At 63.7% G+C, this 12,845-nt stretch overlaps 1 protein-coding gene across 4 annotated transcripts in view; it reads left to right on the top strand.

Annotated features, from left to right (window-relative positions):
• ADGRE5 (adhesion G protein-coupled receptor E5) overlaps nt 1–12,845 on the top strand; it is a 50,390-nt gene that overhangs the window by 4,312 nt on the left and 33,233 nt on the right. For all 4 annotated transcript variants that reach the window (XM_089774818.1, XM_089774820.1, XM_089774819.1 and 1 more), the window contains exons 2-3: nt 9,633–9,689; nt 12,198–12,332. In XM_089774818.1, the coding sequence (XP_089630944.1) occupies nt 9,633–9,689; nt 12,198–12,332 (192 nt within the window). The remainder of the gene's footprint in view (nt 1–9,632; nt 9,690–12,197; nt 12,333–12,845) is intronic.

The following is a 12,845-nucleotide window of genomic DNA, read 5'->3' as shown; positions in this document are numbered from 1 at the left end:
CGTGGTGGGGGAGGGAAGCAGAGGCAGGAAAAACTGAAGTGAGTTTCCTTCCGCTTTAGAGGAGCAGGGACTTTCCCAGGGGAGGCTGGGAGGGAGACAGGGGTGCCGCACCAGCTGCTGGCTGCCCAGGCTGGGGGCATGGAGGGGGCATGCAGCATCTGCTCAGCTGGGAATGCAGGGGGCGGAAGTCGCTGCTCGGCGCATGGCTGGGAATGTGGGAACAGGCTGCGGGAAAGCTGTCCTCTGGCAGCAGCGTGCCAGCGGGTTTCCCCGAGCTGGATGACTCCGGTTTTCACTCTGCATCAGTCACCCGACCTGGGCTTCCCAGGGGGATGCACGTCCCAGGCAAGCAGCACCTCGCCGGGCACTTGGCCAGCTTGGGAGCTGCACATGTGTGGGGCAGGGGCTGGAGGAGTGGGGCTGGGAGCAGGGCTGGATGCTTGTGCAGCTGCTCAGGAGAGAGTCCAGGGCTGCCCAGCTGCTTTGCAGGGCACCCACTGCTAGGTTGGTGTTTCTGCTGGTGGTACACGTGCTTCGGTGCACATCATAAATTTATTCCGCACATGGATGGAAAAGAATTAGGGGGAGCACAGGAGTCCTGGCTCCCAGCCTCCATTCTGTGCCTAGCTTGGGGATGGGAGTGGGGTCCAGGGGAGGGGATTGGGGTGAAAGTGCTGCCCAGTCAGACTGGGAGAGGAGGTTGCACCAGGGCTTGAATCTAGCTGTGTGAGCTGATGAAAGATGATTCTGCCTTGTGTGGGCGTCACTCCAGCGAGGCCAGATCCCAGCTGGTGTAAACTGGAGTCGATGGGGCTGGATCCCATCACTCTGTCCATTTCAATGCACTTACCCCCATTGCCAGAGCCCGACCCGTCCCCTGGGCTCTGCTGTCCTGGCTGAGAGCCGTGGGCACAAGGCGCTGACCCCGCCGTGACTAACCCGGTCAGGAATGAGTCGCCGGGGCTAGCGCTGCCAGATCTCTGATCCCCATCCCACCCCCCCTCCGTCTCCACAGAGTCCCATTCCACACTGCAGCCCCCCCGCCCTGTCTGCTCTGCCCCCGCCGGGATATTTCCTGCCTCCAGCTGCTGCCTTTATTTCAAGAGCCTGCCTGGGTATTAATAGGAGACGCGGGCGGGTTTGGTCAGCCGGGATCTGGCTCTGCCCACGCAGCCAGCGGCTTGCTGGGCGGGAAGGAAAGCGTCGGGCGGGGGAGGTCTCCATTGTTATCCGCGGGAGCCCAGCGCCCTCGAAATCCAGAGTCGCTTCACCCGGCTTCGCTAACCGGCGTCTGGCTGGCCCGTCACACTCTGATCCCTTCGGCTGCAGAAACTCCAAGCCCCCCGTTGTCCTGAGTGCTGCTTGGGCCCTGCCCCACAACTAAGGGCCCCCTTTGCAGTGAGCAGACACCGGAGACAGCCCCAGCCCGGAAGAGCTCACAAGCCACTCCGAGAAGGTGCGGGAGGGGAAACTGAGGCACAGAGAAGGAAACTCCCCACAAGCCCGTCACAGGGCTCGACCCCAGAGTCGTGTAGCCAGGCTGCCAGGCCAGCCCCGTCGAAGGGTCCTGGTTAGCCTAGAATCCCTCGGGGGCAGCCGCGCTCAGTCCGGGCCCCGAAATGAATGGCTCCTCCCACGTTCCCCGGGTTGAAAGGAGCCGGAGTCGGGTCCCCAGCAGATGCAAAGTGACCCCCCAGCTCCGATGAAGCTCTGCTGAGTGACACCGGCTGGGAACCTGCCCCGTGAGGGACCCCAGCTGGGCGCCTCGCCAAGGGCCACCTGCCATCTGGCTGCTTTCAAAGGCTGCCCCCCCCCACGGCCCCTCCCCAGCCACAATGCACAATGCCGAACTGTGGGGACTGACCCGGGGGGGGGGGTTTGTAGCACAGTTGGGGGGGGGGGAATGGCTGCAGTGCAAAGAGCGGGCAATGGTGTCCAGACACAGATTGTAAAAGGTCCTGGGGCCGAATCCCTGGCACGTCAGACGCCCCCCGCCCCCGTGGGCCCCTTGTCAGAGCTCGTTGGGCGGCTTCCACAAGGGGCCCATCCCCCACGAACACCCCATGGCTGGAGCAGGCAGGACTCCTAGGCTCTGTCCCCAGCTCCGAGACGGGGGGGGGGGGAGATCTAGTGGGTTAGAGCAGGGTGGGGCTGGGATTCTGGACTCTGACACGTTGAGTGACCCGCCTGCTCCTCTGGGCCTCAGTTTCCCCACTTGTGCAATGGGGAGAATGGTGTTGGTGCTCCGTGGGAGGCGTCAGTCCCTTTTCAAGGGAACTAAGAGCACCCGAGAGGCTGGGCAAAGCTCCCTGGAGACCTGGAAGTGTCTGGCAGGGGCACCCCGGGCACGGGGTTGGGGGGGTCCCCAGTTCTGTGCACTGGGAAATAAGGTCGCCTGCTTGGCTCGCACCTCTAGGCCACCCGTTTACCTTCTGCTGTGTAGGGGGGAGGCAAGCCACGGCCCGCAGGCTGCGTCCAGCCCGGGGGGGGTAATCCAGCCCCCGAACGCCATTGCCCTGCTGCGGCTGAGGTGGCATGCGTGGCCCGCCCCACAGCCCATGCCCAGATGTGGCCTCCAGGCCAAGAACGTTCCCCACCCCGTGGTAGTGACTAGACCAGGGTTCCTCGGACGTGGCCACCATGGCTGCATGAGCCACTGGTGGATTTTGCCCCCAAAGCCTGGGCAGAGTTTGGGGCTGCAAAGCAGCAGCCCCTCCCTGCTGCGCCCACCTGCCGCCCTTGAATAGTGTTACGCAGGGTGCAGGCTCCGGGCAGCACCTCTGGAGACGTGGGGCCGGTGTGGGGGTGGTGGCTGCGGCGTTCAGTCACTGGGTGCTCCCCTGGGCTGCTCCCCCCACCCAGCTGGGCATGCGAGCCTGGGACGCCACAGGCAGCCGGTGAGTTCCTGCCCCACGTTCCCTGGGGGGCTCTCGCTGAAGGGCCGCGGGAGGCAGGAACAGAGCGACGGGGTCATCAGAACAGGAGGAGCAGGGGAGACCCCTGGGCCAGAGGCGCTGCCCACCACCAGGCCCCCAGCCTCGTTAGGCCATGTGCCACTCAGACCAGGTGTCCCCCCTTGTGCCGGGCATTGTGGGTCCCTTTAAAAACGTGCCTGCCTTACAGAGCTCACACTCTAAGGAGGAATGGGTGGAAAGGGAAACTGAGGCATGAAAAGGGGCGTGACTTGCGCAAGGTCACCCAGCAGGCCAGCAGCAGAGTTGGGACTGGGACCCAGGTGTCCTGACTTCCCAGCCTGCGCCTGGGCCATGCTGCCATGCTAACGCTGTCCTTGCCGGCGCGCTGTCGGGGTCAGGGCCCCCGGTGCCCTCTGCGCGGGAAGCCGTATAGGAATTTCCTGACCTCGGCCAAGTGGGACTGCTAACAAAGCCACAGCGGTGGCTCCCGAAGGCCCAGCCCCCAGCTCCGTGTGACAGTGCGGCCACAGGCAGCGAGCGGAGAGGGATTAATGGGGTTAGAGGCCTGCAGACGGCTCGGGAAAGGTGCCTAGAGGGGCTGTGAGCGAGGGGCCCAGGCAAAGCGACAGCATGTCCCGGCTGGACCCAGAGCAGGGGTATGTCTACACTACCACCCTGGGCGCTGGGTGTCCTTGCACACCTGGGCACTAGCATCAGTGTCCCTTGCACCAATATCTGGGTGCTGGGTTTCCTCGCACACCTGGGCACTAGCACCAGTGTCCCTTGCACCAATATCTGGGTGCTGGGTTTCCTCGCACACCTGGGCACTAGCACCAGTGTCCCTTGCACCAATATCTGGGTGCTGGGTTTCCTCGCACACCTGGGCACTAGCATCTGTGTCCCTTGCACCAATATCTGGGTGCTGGGTTTCCTCGCACACCTGGGCACTAGCATCAGTGTCCCTTGCACCAATATCTGGGTGCTGGGTGTCCTCGCACACCCGGCTACTAGCATCAGTGTCCCTCACATCAATGCCTGGGCATTAGGTGTCCTTGCACACCCGGCTACTAGTGCTAGGGTTCCCCACAACGGCTACCACAATGCCAGACTCCCTAGTGCCAGGGTGTCCAACACACTAGCCACCTGTGGCTATTTGGCCGGCTGAGTGTGGCTAGTTTGCTACACTCTAGGGGCTCCTGCTTCAGACCTGGTTGGCCCCCCTGGCCCTAGTAGGACAGGATCTGTGCTGAGCACTTGTCTCTAGACCATGGGGCCACATCCGAGGTCTGGGCCGTGCTAGCAACCTGCCCCCCGCCAGCCCCTAACGGCTCAGGCCTTTCGACATCTCTGAGTCATGCCCTTCAGAGAAGGGGGGGAAGTGGCCAGCAGATACGTGGCCTTGTGAAAAGGGAACCGATAACACCCCCTAGTTACCACCCGGATGTTTTCACAACAGCGCCAACTTGCTTCCCCCCAATCCCACGCTAGCCTCGCTCCCACGGAGCCGGGGGGGTCAGCTCCCCTGCTGGGGCGGCCGCCTCGCTGCACTGGCTCGGGAGACTACCAGCCCCCAGCCACGCTGAGCCTGGGCAGGTCTCTCTCTCTTGCACTGGGTGTTACGGTCGCAGCAATGGCCCCCCACAGAATGTGGGGGCTGGTGCACCAGGTGCTGCGTGGACCCTGCCCACGTTCAGGCCCCGCTGTGCCGGGCGCACCTAGACAGCTCTTGCCCCAGAGAGCCAGACAAAGGGGCAGAGACTTTTCTTAAATCGGTGGGAGTCGGGCCTTATCGCTGTATCCAACTGGGGAAACTGAGGCATGGCTGGGGGACGTGACCTGTCTGGGGTCACTGAACTGAATGCTGATCTCCTGAGTCCCAGCCCAGCCTTAATCCCCAGACCAACCTGCTGCTCTGTGTCCTTCCCCTGGGGCAAAATTAACAGCACGGGAGGGGGGGGGGTCTGTAACAGCGGCTCGCTACTTTCCAGACTTTCCTGCCCCTCTCAGGAGCCGGCCCTTGTGAAGCCCACACGTCACCTCACTCTGAAACCTTCAGCTCACGCCCTGAGACACAGAAGTGTCCCAGCACACGCTTACGGACACATGGCTGGCTTCCCCGGTTGTCCCAGTTCATTATAGAACCAGATCTAAGCCATGTTCCCTTGTGCGGCCACCCAGGACAGATTCAAATGCCACCCAGCTGAGTGGCAGCACCCACAGCCAGCAGCATATGTTTCTGCTGGTGGTGCACACCTGGCTACGCCTCAGTGCACCTAACAAAATGTATCCCGCACACAAGTGGAAAAACATTAGCAGGAACACAGAGCCACCAAGCCATTGTCCGTTTGCAGTTTTAGTTGGTGCTGGCTTTGCTGGTGCTGTTTCTATCGCCTGTTGTAGAACTAGGCGAGTCTCTAGAGCAGCGGAAGTTGTGAGAACAGCTCTGGAAGCCCCGGGACGTGAGGGTCCCGCTGTGCTCGGGCCAGCGAGGCCCCGGCTGGAGTCCCGTGTCCAGTGGCGGGCGCCGCGCTTAGGGAAGTCGCGGACACATTGCAGAGGCACAAAGATGGCCCGAGGTTTAGCAAACGGGGCCCATGGGGCGAGGTTAGAGCTGGGCAGGGCTGGTCTGAGGACGGATGCCCGAGGGGAGCTGAGAACGTCGCCCAGCGCAGGGCTCTTACAAAGAGCAGGGGGTTCACGGCTCCCCACGGCCCCCGCGGGACCTTCCTACCTGCCCGCTTGCCGGGAGGGGGATGGGCATTTCGGCCAGGATGTCAGAGGAAAGCGGGTGGGGCGAGGGGGGGATACTTGCAGGTGGAAGAGGAGGCTGTAGCATCCCTGGGGGGTTCAGCACTGGCTGCCCAAGTCCCTGCCGGGAGGTGCAGAAATGAGTCCGGCCTCGGTGCAGGGGCCCGGACCAGCCCTGCCTGCATGAGAGCGAGGGCCCCGGGGACGCCGTAGCCCCTTTGCCAAACGCCCCACGCTGGTCCCAGCAAGCAGCCGCTGGGCCAAGCTCCGAGCCGCATCCCAGGGCCTGGGTCGCTGGCAGGCCGGGCAGAGACGGGGCAGCCATGGCCGCCAGGCCCCCGCCCCCAGCGCCCCCTTTGGACTCTTGGCAGCCTCGGGGGAACTTGGCTGGCGTCTCCAGCCCCATCCGGGAGCAGCGCCCACTGCCAGGGCCCCTAGTGCGTCAGGCGGGAGGGAACACCCGGGGGGGTGGATTCCAGAGGAAACCGCGGCTGAGCCCGCCTGAGAAACGAGGAGCGGCTAAATCAATCCAGCTGGGCCGGCTGCCTCTGGGGGGCTGCGGGCTGGGAAGGGGGGAGCCCCCCTCCCCTCCGGCTCTGTCATCTTAACCCATTGTGGGCCAGGAGGCGCCCTTCTCCTCAGGCCAGGGCCCCCGGCTGTTCCTTCGAGGCCGGCTCTGGCTGCTCCCCGGAGACTGTGTCCGGTGCAGAGCAGAACAGCCGGAGGGGGTGGGGGGGTGTTAAGGGGGGAGCTGCCTTTAGCATGCAGAGTAGTAGGCAGTTATCCCACAGGGAGCTATGTGATGAGGGGGGGAGTCCTGCCCCCAGACCTCTCCCAGGCTTCCATGCCCAGACACCCACCCCAGGCCTCCCCTGCCGGTCTCTGCTGCTGGTGCCATGGGGCAGGACGGGGGCTCCTGAGGGCGAGGGGAGGGGTGCCTGGCTAGCTGCTCTCTGACTCCCCCACACACTTTAATGTTCCTTTCCCCCTCTGCCCCCTGGGAAAATGTTTGTGGCCCTCAGGCGGCGGCGGCTGGCCAAGGCGTGGGGGGAGTGGGTGGGACAAAGGCTCAGTTATTCGGAGCCATTCCCGGGAAGGGAGGGGCATGGCTCATTGCCCCACCCACCCCATGGCCCTGGAGCCCCAGGGGAGTCGGGATGTGTGGGGGTGGCAGACCGGGCGGGGGGGGGGGGGGCTGGACCGTACCCTGGGAGCGCAGGAGATGGGACGAGTCCCTGTCGGGGTGGGGGGTGTTAGCTCCAGTGTGGCTGAACAGGGTCCAGAGAGCCGGGCGGGGGGCAGTTCGGAGCTAGGGAGCAGGGGAGGCAGGCTGGACCCAGGGAGTAGGTCAGAGGCTGAGGGGCCATGTTGGGCCCCGTGAGCGGGGGGGGCAGTTTGGGGTTCAGCTGGGAATCCAGGGTCAAGGGGTCGAGGAGGAATTGGGGGGGGGGGGCATTTAGGTCTCAGCTGAGGTTGTTCCATGATTCACAGCTTCCTGGCATGGCGGGGGGGGGGGCAGCGCTCACAGTGGTCACTGCCTGGGGCAACCCGGGGTATCCCAATCCCCTGGCTCCTGCCAGTGCTGGGGCAGCAGCAAGCCCTGGTTAAAGTGCTGGAGTATTATTATTGCAGCCTGGGGCTGTCCCAGCAGGGGGCGCTATGGGGAGCAGGGCAGAAGTGCTGGCTGTGGGGGGAGCTCCCAGCAGGGGGCGCTGTAGACAGGGGGTTCTGGGTAAGCAGTACTCTGGCAGGGAGGGCCGATTCCCTACTAAGAGGGCAGCTCTGGGGCTGGGTGGGTGGGGCAGGGCTGCATGGGGGATTTTGGCCACATCCGGGGGGCAGGGCCCCAGGATTGCGTCTCTGTGGCAGAGTCACGGCAGCTCCTTGCACACAGCTGCTCTCTGTTGACCCCCACACACACACTTTAATGTTCCTTTCTCCCTCTGCCCCCTGGGAAAATGTTCGTGGCCCTCGGGCGGCGGCTGCTGGCCAAGGGGGGGGGGGGTAGTGGGTGGGACAAAGGCTCAGTTATCCTTCAGGAGGGCTTGAAGGATTCTCCCCCGGCTTCAGCCTGGCTGGTGTTTGAGCAGCTGGGCGGGTCCTGGGGTCTCCTTGTTCACACGCCTCAGATGTGGGAACATCCATGTCTGTGCCGGCACACGAGTGGGTGACACGTGTGAGCGCCCGTGCGTGGGTGTGAGCGCACCGGTATGCACATCTGTACTTGTGCACAAACGTGTGTGTGCATGCGCACACCAGCCAGTGCAATGCATGTGCAGTAGGGGAAGTCTCAGGACATGGGCTCAGGGGGTGCCGTTTAGTGCAGGGACGTGTGTGCAGAACCCTTCCGACTGGAGCCGGTCTCAGGGGGCCACCAGTGGACCAGGTGTCCTCAGGCACACTGGGGAGGCAAAAGCCCCCCCCCCCGAAACGAGCTCTGCATGTGGCTCTGCCATTGGGTAGTGCCCAAACCCTTCTTGCTATCGGGGGGGGGGCAAAATTGCAGGCTCCCCAGCTCAGAGCCCCCCCCCCCCCCCACCTCTCCCTCTCTGGCTGAGTCCCAAGCTAGGGACCAGCCCCAGCCCAGGCATGGACACTGGGTCTGTGGCCTTGGTGTGGGGCAGGGGTGCCCCCTGGAGACTGAGGCTGTGCAGTGCCGCTCTGTGGGGGGACTGATTCCATGGGGCTGGCCTGGCCTTGGGGATCAGGTCCCTTGTGCTCCAGACTTAGCCCACGATGGTGCAGACCCAACATGGCCGACAGGCATCTTAGTTAATGAGTTCGGCCCTGCTGCCTAGCCAGGACTCCTGGGTTCTGCCCAAGCTCTGGGATGAGGGGAATGGGGGCTAGTGGTTACAGCACTGGCTGGGAGCCAGGACTCCTGGCTTTTAACCTGGCAGAGAGGGGAGCAGGGTCTAGTGGTTAGAGTGGGGCCTGGCCACCAGGACTCCTGGGTTCTAGTCCTAGCTCTGCCCTCGCACCCATGGGCCGCCTCAGGAGAAAGGCCTCCAAGGGGCCATGGCTGCCCGTCTGGGGTGGGGTTTGCCCTAGCAAGGCCTGGGCAACGGGCCCTGCTGACACCCCAGTTACAGGGAGCCCCAGCGGCCAATGTCTCCCCTCTCCGGGCAGGACCAAGCCTTGTGCTTTTAACGGGAGGGGTGGTCACCCCGGGACCCGGCAGCGTCCCCATCATGTGCAGCGGAGCCGGCTGTGCGCTCTGCAGCCAGGCGCTGGCTCCATGCCCAGCTAGGGGCTGGGTGCAGAAACCCCTGAGTCAGTCTCTGGCCTCCTCCTCCAGGGAGTATCCAGGGGAGACAGAGCAGCTCCCTTCCGAGGGGGGCCAGCGGGGTTCCTCAGCCTGCGGGCTTCCCCTTTTCACAGCCCCCATGCGGTTCTTTGCACCAGGCTGTGGTCGGTGGCTCTGAGCAACGGCCTGTAAATAAACACCAGCAGGAGGTGGCCGATCTGGGGCAAGAACCGAGTGCAAAGCGGATTGAAAGCAGCCTGCGTCGTCTCTCTGCCCCGTCCCCCTCCTCGCTCCCCCCAGGCTCTGACTTCAGGAGAGTCATGGCCCCTGGCCGTGCCTCAGTGTCCCCATCTGTGAAGTGAGGAGAATGCGCCTCCCTTGGTCTATTGCCATGAGCCTTTTGGCTCCCAGACCGGCTCTCCGTGTCCGGGCAGCGTCCAGCGCAGCGGGGCCCTGAGCTCAAGGGTACCGATCTCAGTCTTCGTCTGCGCAGCACCTGGCACAATGGAGGCTCCTCCACAGACTCTGACCCCCAGTACAAGACTCCATTGTCCAGGCCCAAAGGCCAGTTCCCCCTGGAACCCAGGATCCCAGCCGGGGCTGATTTCCCAGAGCACCAGGCGGGTCGGCGGATTGGCAGGGCCGGAGGGGCTGGGGGTGCGTATGGCCGAGTGGCGCTTCGTCCTGCCCATGGTGCCTGACTCTGTCTCTTTGCTTTCCAGGGCTCTGCATCACCCTCCACCTGTGCGGCATCATGGACCATAGCAACAGCATGTTAGGTAAGGCCAGCTCCCCCGGCCGGCCTTCCTGAGCGCCTGGCTCTCCGGCTGCAGCCCCTGCCAGTCCCTTTCCCCTGGCTCTGGGGAGCTGGGAGCAGCCACTTGGCCTGGGCGCTTTGGGACGGGTTTTACAGCACGGCAGGTGCATGCAGGAGAAAGGAGAAGGCGCCCGGTGTAGCCCTCACCCTCCCTTCCCCGCCTCAGGGCCAGCAGAGAACAGACACCGTGGCTGGGGCTGATCCCCTCTGTAGCCAAGAGGCACGTCTGGGGCCGGTCCCAATCAAAGCCCCCGATGGCTCAGCCGTTAGTAGCATTCAAGCACCACCATCTGCAGGTGTCTCCCTGCCGACCCCCCAGAAAACCTGGGGCTGAATTGACCCTGGGACTCATGCACACAGAGGGGGCTTGTCTTAGGGTCCAGCCTGCGCACCCTGAGCCCAGCTCTGCTGCAAATCCCAGGAGGGTATCTGGATAAATTCCATTGACCCCCCCCAGGGCCGCCCAGTGCTGCACACCAGGGTTCCCTCTAAGCTGCGGTCGTGCACTGAAAATGTTAAGTCCGCCCACGTCATTTTAAGAGCCACGCAGCAGCACTCACTGCTCACCTTCCTGCTGGGACAGAAGGGGAGTGGCAGTGGCGGTGGCAGCAGCCAGTGGCCTGGTGAGTTCCTGCTGGTGGGCAGATGCCCTTTTGCTCTGCCTGGAGCCAGGGCGCACGAGGTGAGGCTGCTCCAGCTGGAACGGGCCTCATGTGGCTGCCGCTTTACTCCAGCTGGAGCTGGGGCCATCCATGGTGCTATTTTTAGTACCACTGTCCCGCAAAGACCGGGACCCTGGTACTAAAAGTAGCACTGTGGGCAGCTTCTGCTCCAGCCCCAGCACATGGTCCTGCCCCGGGAGCAGCTGGGTCTGGAACCGTGGTACTAAAAATAGCACCATGGCCCCGACTCCAGCCCCCACAGTGGAAGGCAGAAGGTGAAGGAAGGGTCAGGGAGAAAACTAAGGGGAAGGTGGATGAGGAGAGGAAGAGGCTTGTGCTGCGGTGGGGGGCACGGCAGCAGAAGAAAGGGGAAGGCACCAGCAGGCAGGGTGGAGGAGAGACAAATGACGGGGTCCAAGAGGAGCAATGAGGAAAAGGGCAGGAGGGGGTAAGGGAGGGTAGAGGGCGATGCTGGGAGAGGAAAGGGGAGGAGCAATGGGGACAAGAAGAGGAGGGGGGGGGAGTGGGTGCCCAGACAAGAGGCATTGAAAGGAGGGGTGGGCATGAGGAAGGCAGGGGATGGAGCAAGTCATGTGTGAGGGCACAGAGGGGCATGAGGGGAACTGGGGCAAAAGGTGGTGAGGGGGTGGGCACCAGGGAGAAAGCGGGCAGGGAGGGCCGGGGCAGGGAGGGAAGGTGAGTAAGGGAAGGTGCAGGTGCCAAGGGCTTGTGGGAGAGAAGCAGAAGGCAGACGTGGAGGGGCAGGACGGGCACCAGAGGAGAGAGGCAGGGCAGGTGGGCAGAGGGAGGTGTTAGGAGAGGGCATGGGGAAGGGTAGCTACAGATAATCAGAGTGGGGCTACAGGAGGGGTGGGCACAGGGGGGAGAGAAGGGCTGGTGCAGGGGAGGGGAGCAGGTCCCAGGAGGGCTGAAGGGCAGGAGCCAGGCCAGCAGGGCAGAGTGAGGGGTGGGGGGCAGCAGGCACCAGGGGAGTAGATGAGGGGAGGGGAGGAGACATGGCACAGAGGGGAAAGGGGAAGGGGGGGGGTTACAAGATATTTATTAATAACGTGGGTCGGAACAAGCCACATGGACTCAGTACTGGTGCACAAGACAAAACTCCCTCCGCTCATGGGTGAAAACCTTAGAGGGGACCCGGCTGCCCCCCCCTCGCTCCGTCTGCTCCCATCCCAAGCCCTGCAGCCAGAAAAGCTGCGCTGGGATCCCGCCCCCCACGCTGGTTAGAGGGAGGGTTCCCAGCTGAGCCCCCCCCCCCATCCAGTGCAGCTAACAGGCCCAGGAGTTTCCCCGGGTGGGGGGCACAGTCTGGGACCTGGGGCAGCTCAGAATCCAAACTCGCCTTGTGTCCGATTCTGGCCCCAGAGCCGAGCAGGCAGGGTCCCCAGGGAGCCAGGAAACGTCGATTTGGGTCCGAGCGATGTTAGTTTTGACTTGGGGGGGGGGGGGTGAAATATTCCCGGATTGTGGCCGGACGCGGCTTTTCAGTGTGACAGGGACACCAGGGAGAGCGGGAACGACGGCAACAGCAAGGGGGGAAGTGGCCGAGGTGGAAAACGTTTCGCTTGGACCAATGCCCGGCTCCGCCCATCTGCGCCAGGGGCACCACCCGGCTCATCGAGGCTCCTGGGCGGGGGAGCTGGTTGGCCGGCCCTGGCTGGTGTCAGCCGCTTGCCAGGCGCCTGGGGATGCGAGTCAGCAACTGGGGGGTATGAAGGGACAGTCCCACTGCGCTGGGGGGGGGGTTGTGCTTTGCTAGCTGACCATGCCCTGCTCTTCCCCCCCTGCAGGTGCCTCTGAGGTCTGCCCTGATCTAATCTGCCCATCCGATGCCACGTGTGTGAACAGCACCCACTGCGCCTGCCTGGAGGGATTCCAGTCACGTGGGGGTCGCTTCTTCATCGACCCATTGGAGACCTGCGACGGTAACGGGGCTGCCACGTTATCTGGGGGGGGGGGGCTGGACAGAGCCAGGCATTGGAGGGGGAACAGCCAACCCCGACGCACGGGCGAGCGCTGCCCTCCTAGGGCTGGAACCGGGATGCAAATGGTTAACCTGTTATCAGTGGTGCTTACTGGTTACAGGGCTGGAGCACGTCCCCCTCCCTGCCCGCCCCCTTCTATGGGTTAAACATAACGATTAACCTGCAAACGGATGAGCCGGGATTTCACATCCTTACTCCAGAGGAGGAGCCGGGCGAAAGCCGGGAGTCGGGCCATGTGGGTCGGGCACTAGGTGGGGGCCCATCACGCTGACCAGTCGGAATTAGGGACGTACAATCCCATTTAGCTAATCGTCACGTCTAAACACCTACCCGGGATCCCGTGGGCAGGGGGCTGCTCCAGCCTGGCTGGGCCGCCATAAACCAGTTACTGGCAAACATCTCTCGGTACGGGTGACGTCAACCCAGGGCTGATGAAATACGGCCCGTGGGCCG

Source organism: Pelodiscus sinensis, chromosome 31 (assembly GCF_052426305.1).
Source record: "Pelodiscus sinensis isolate ZL-2025 chromosome 31, ASM5242630v1, whole genome shotgun sequence".
NCBI classification, from domain to species: Eukaryota; Metazoa; Chordata; order Testudines; family Trionychidae; genus Pelodiscus; species Pelodiscus sinensis.
This window is presented reverse-complemented; position numbering and strand designations above follow the sequence as displayed.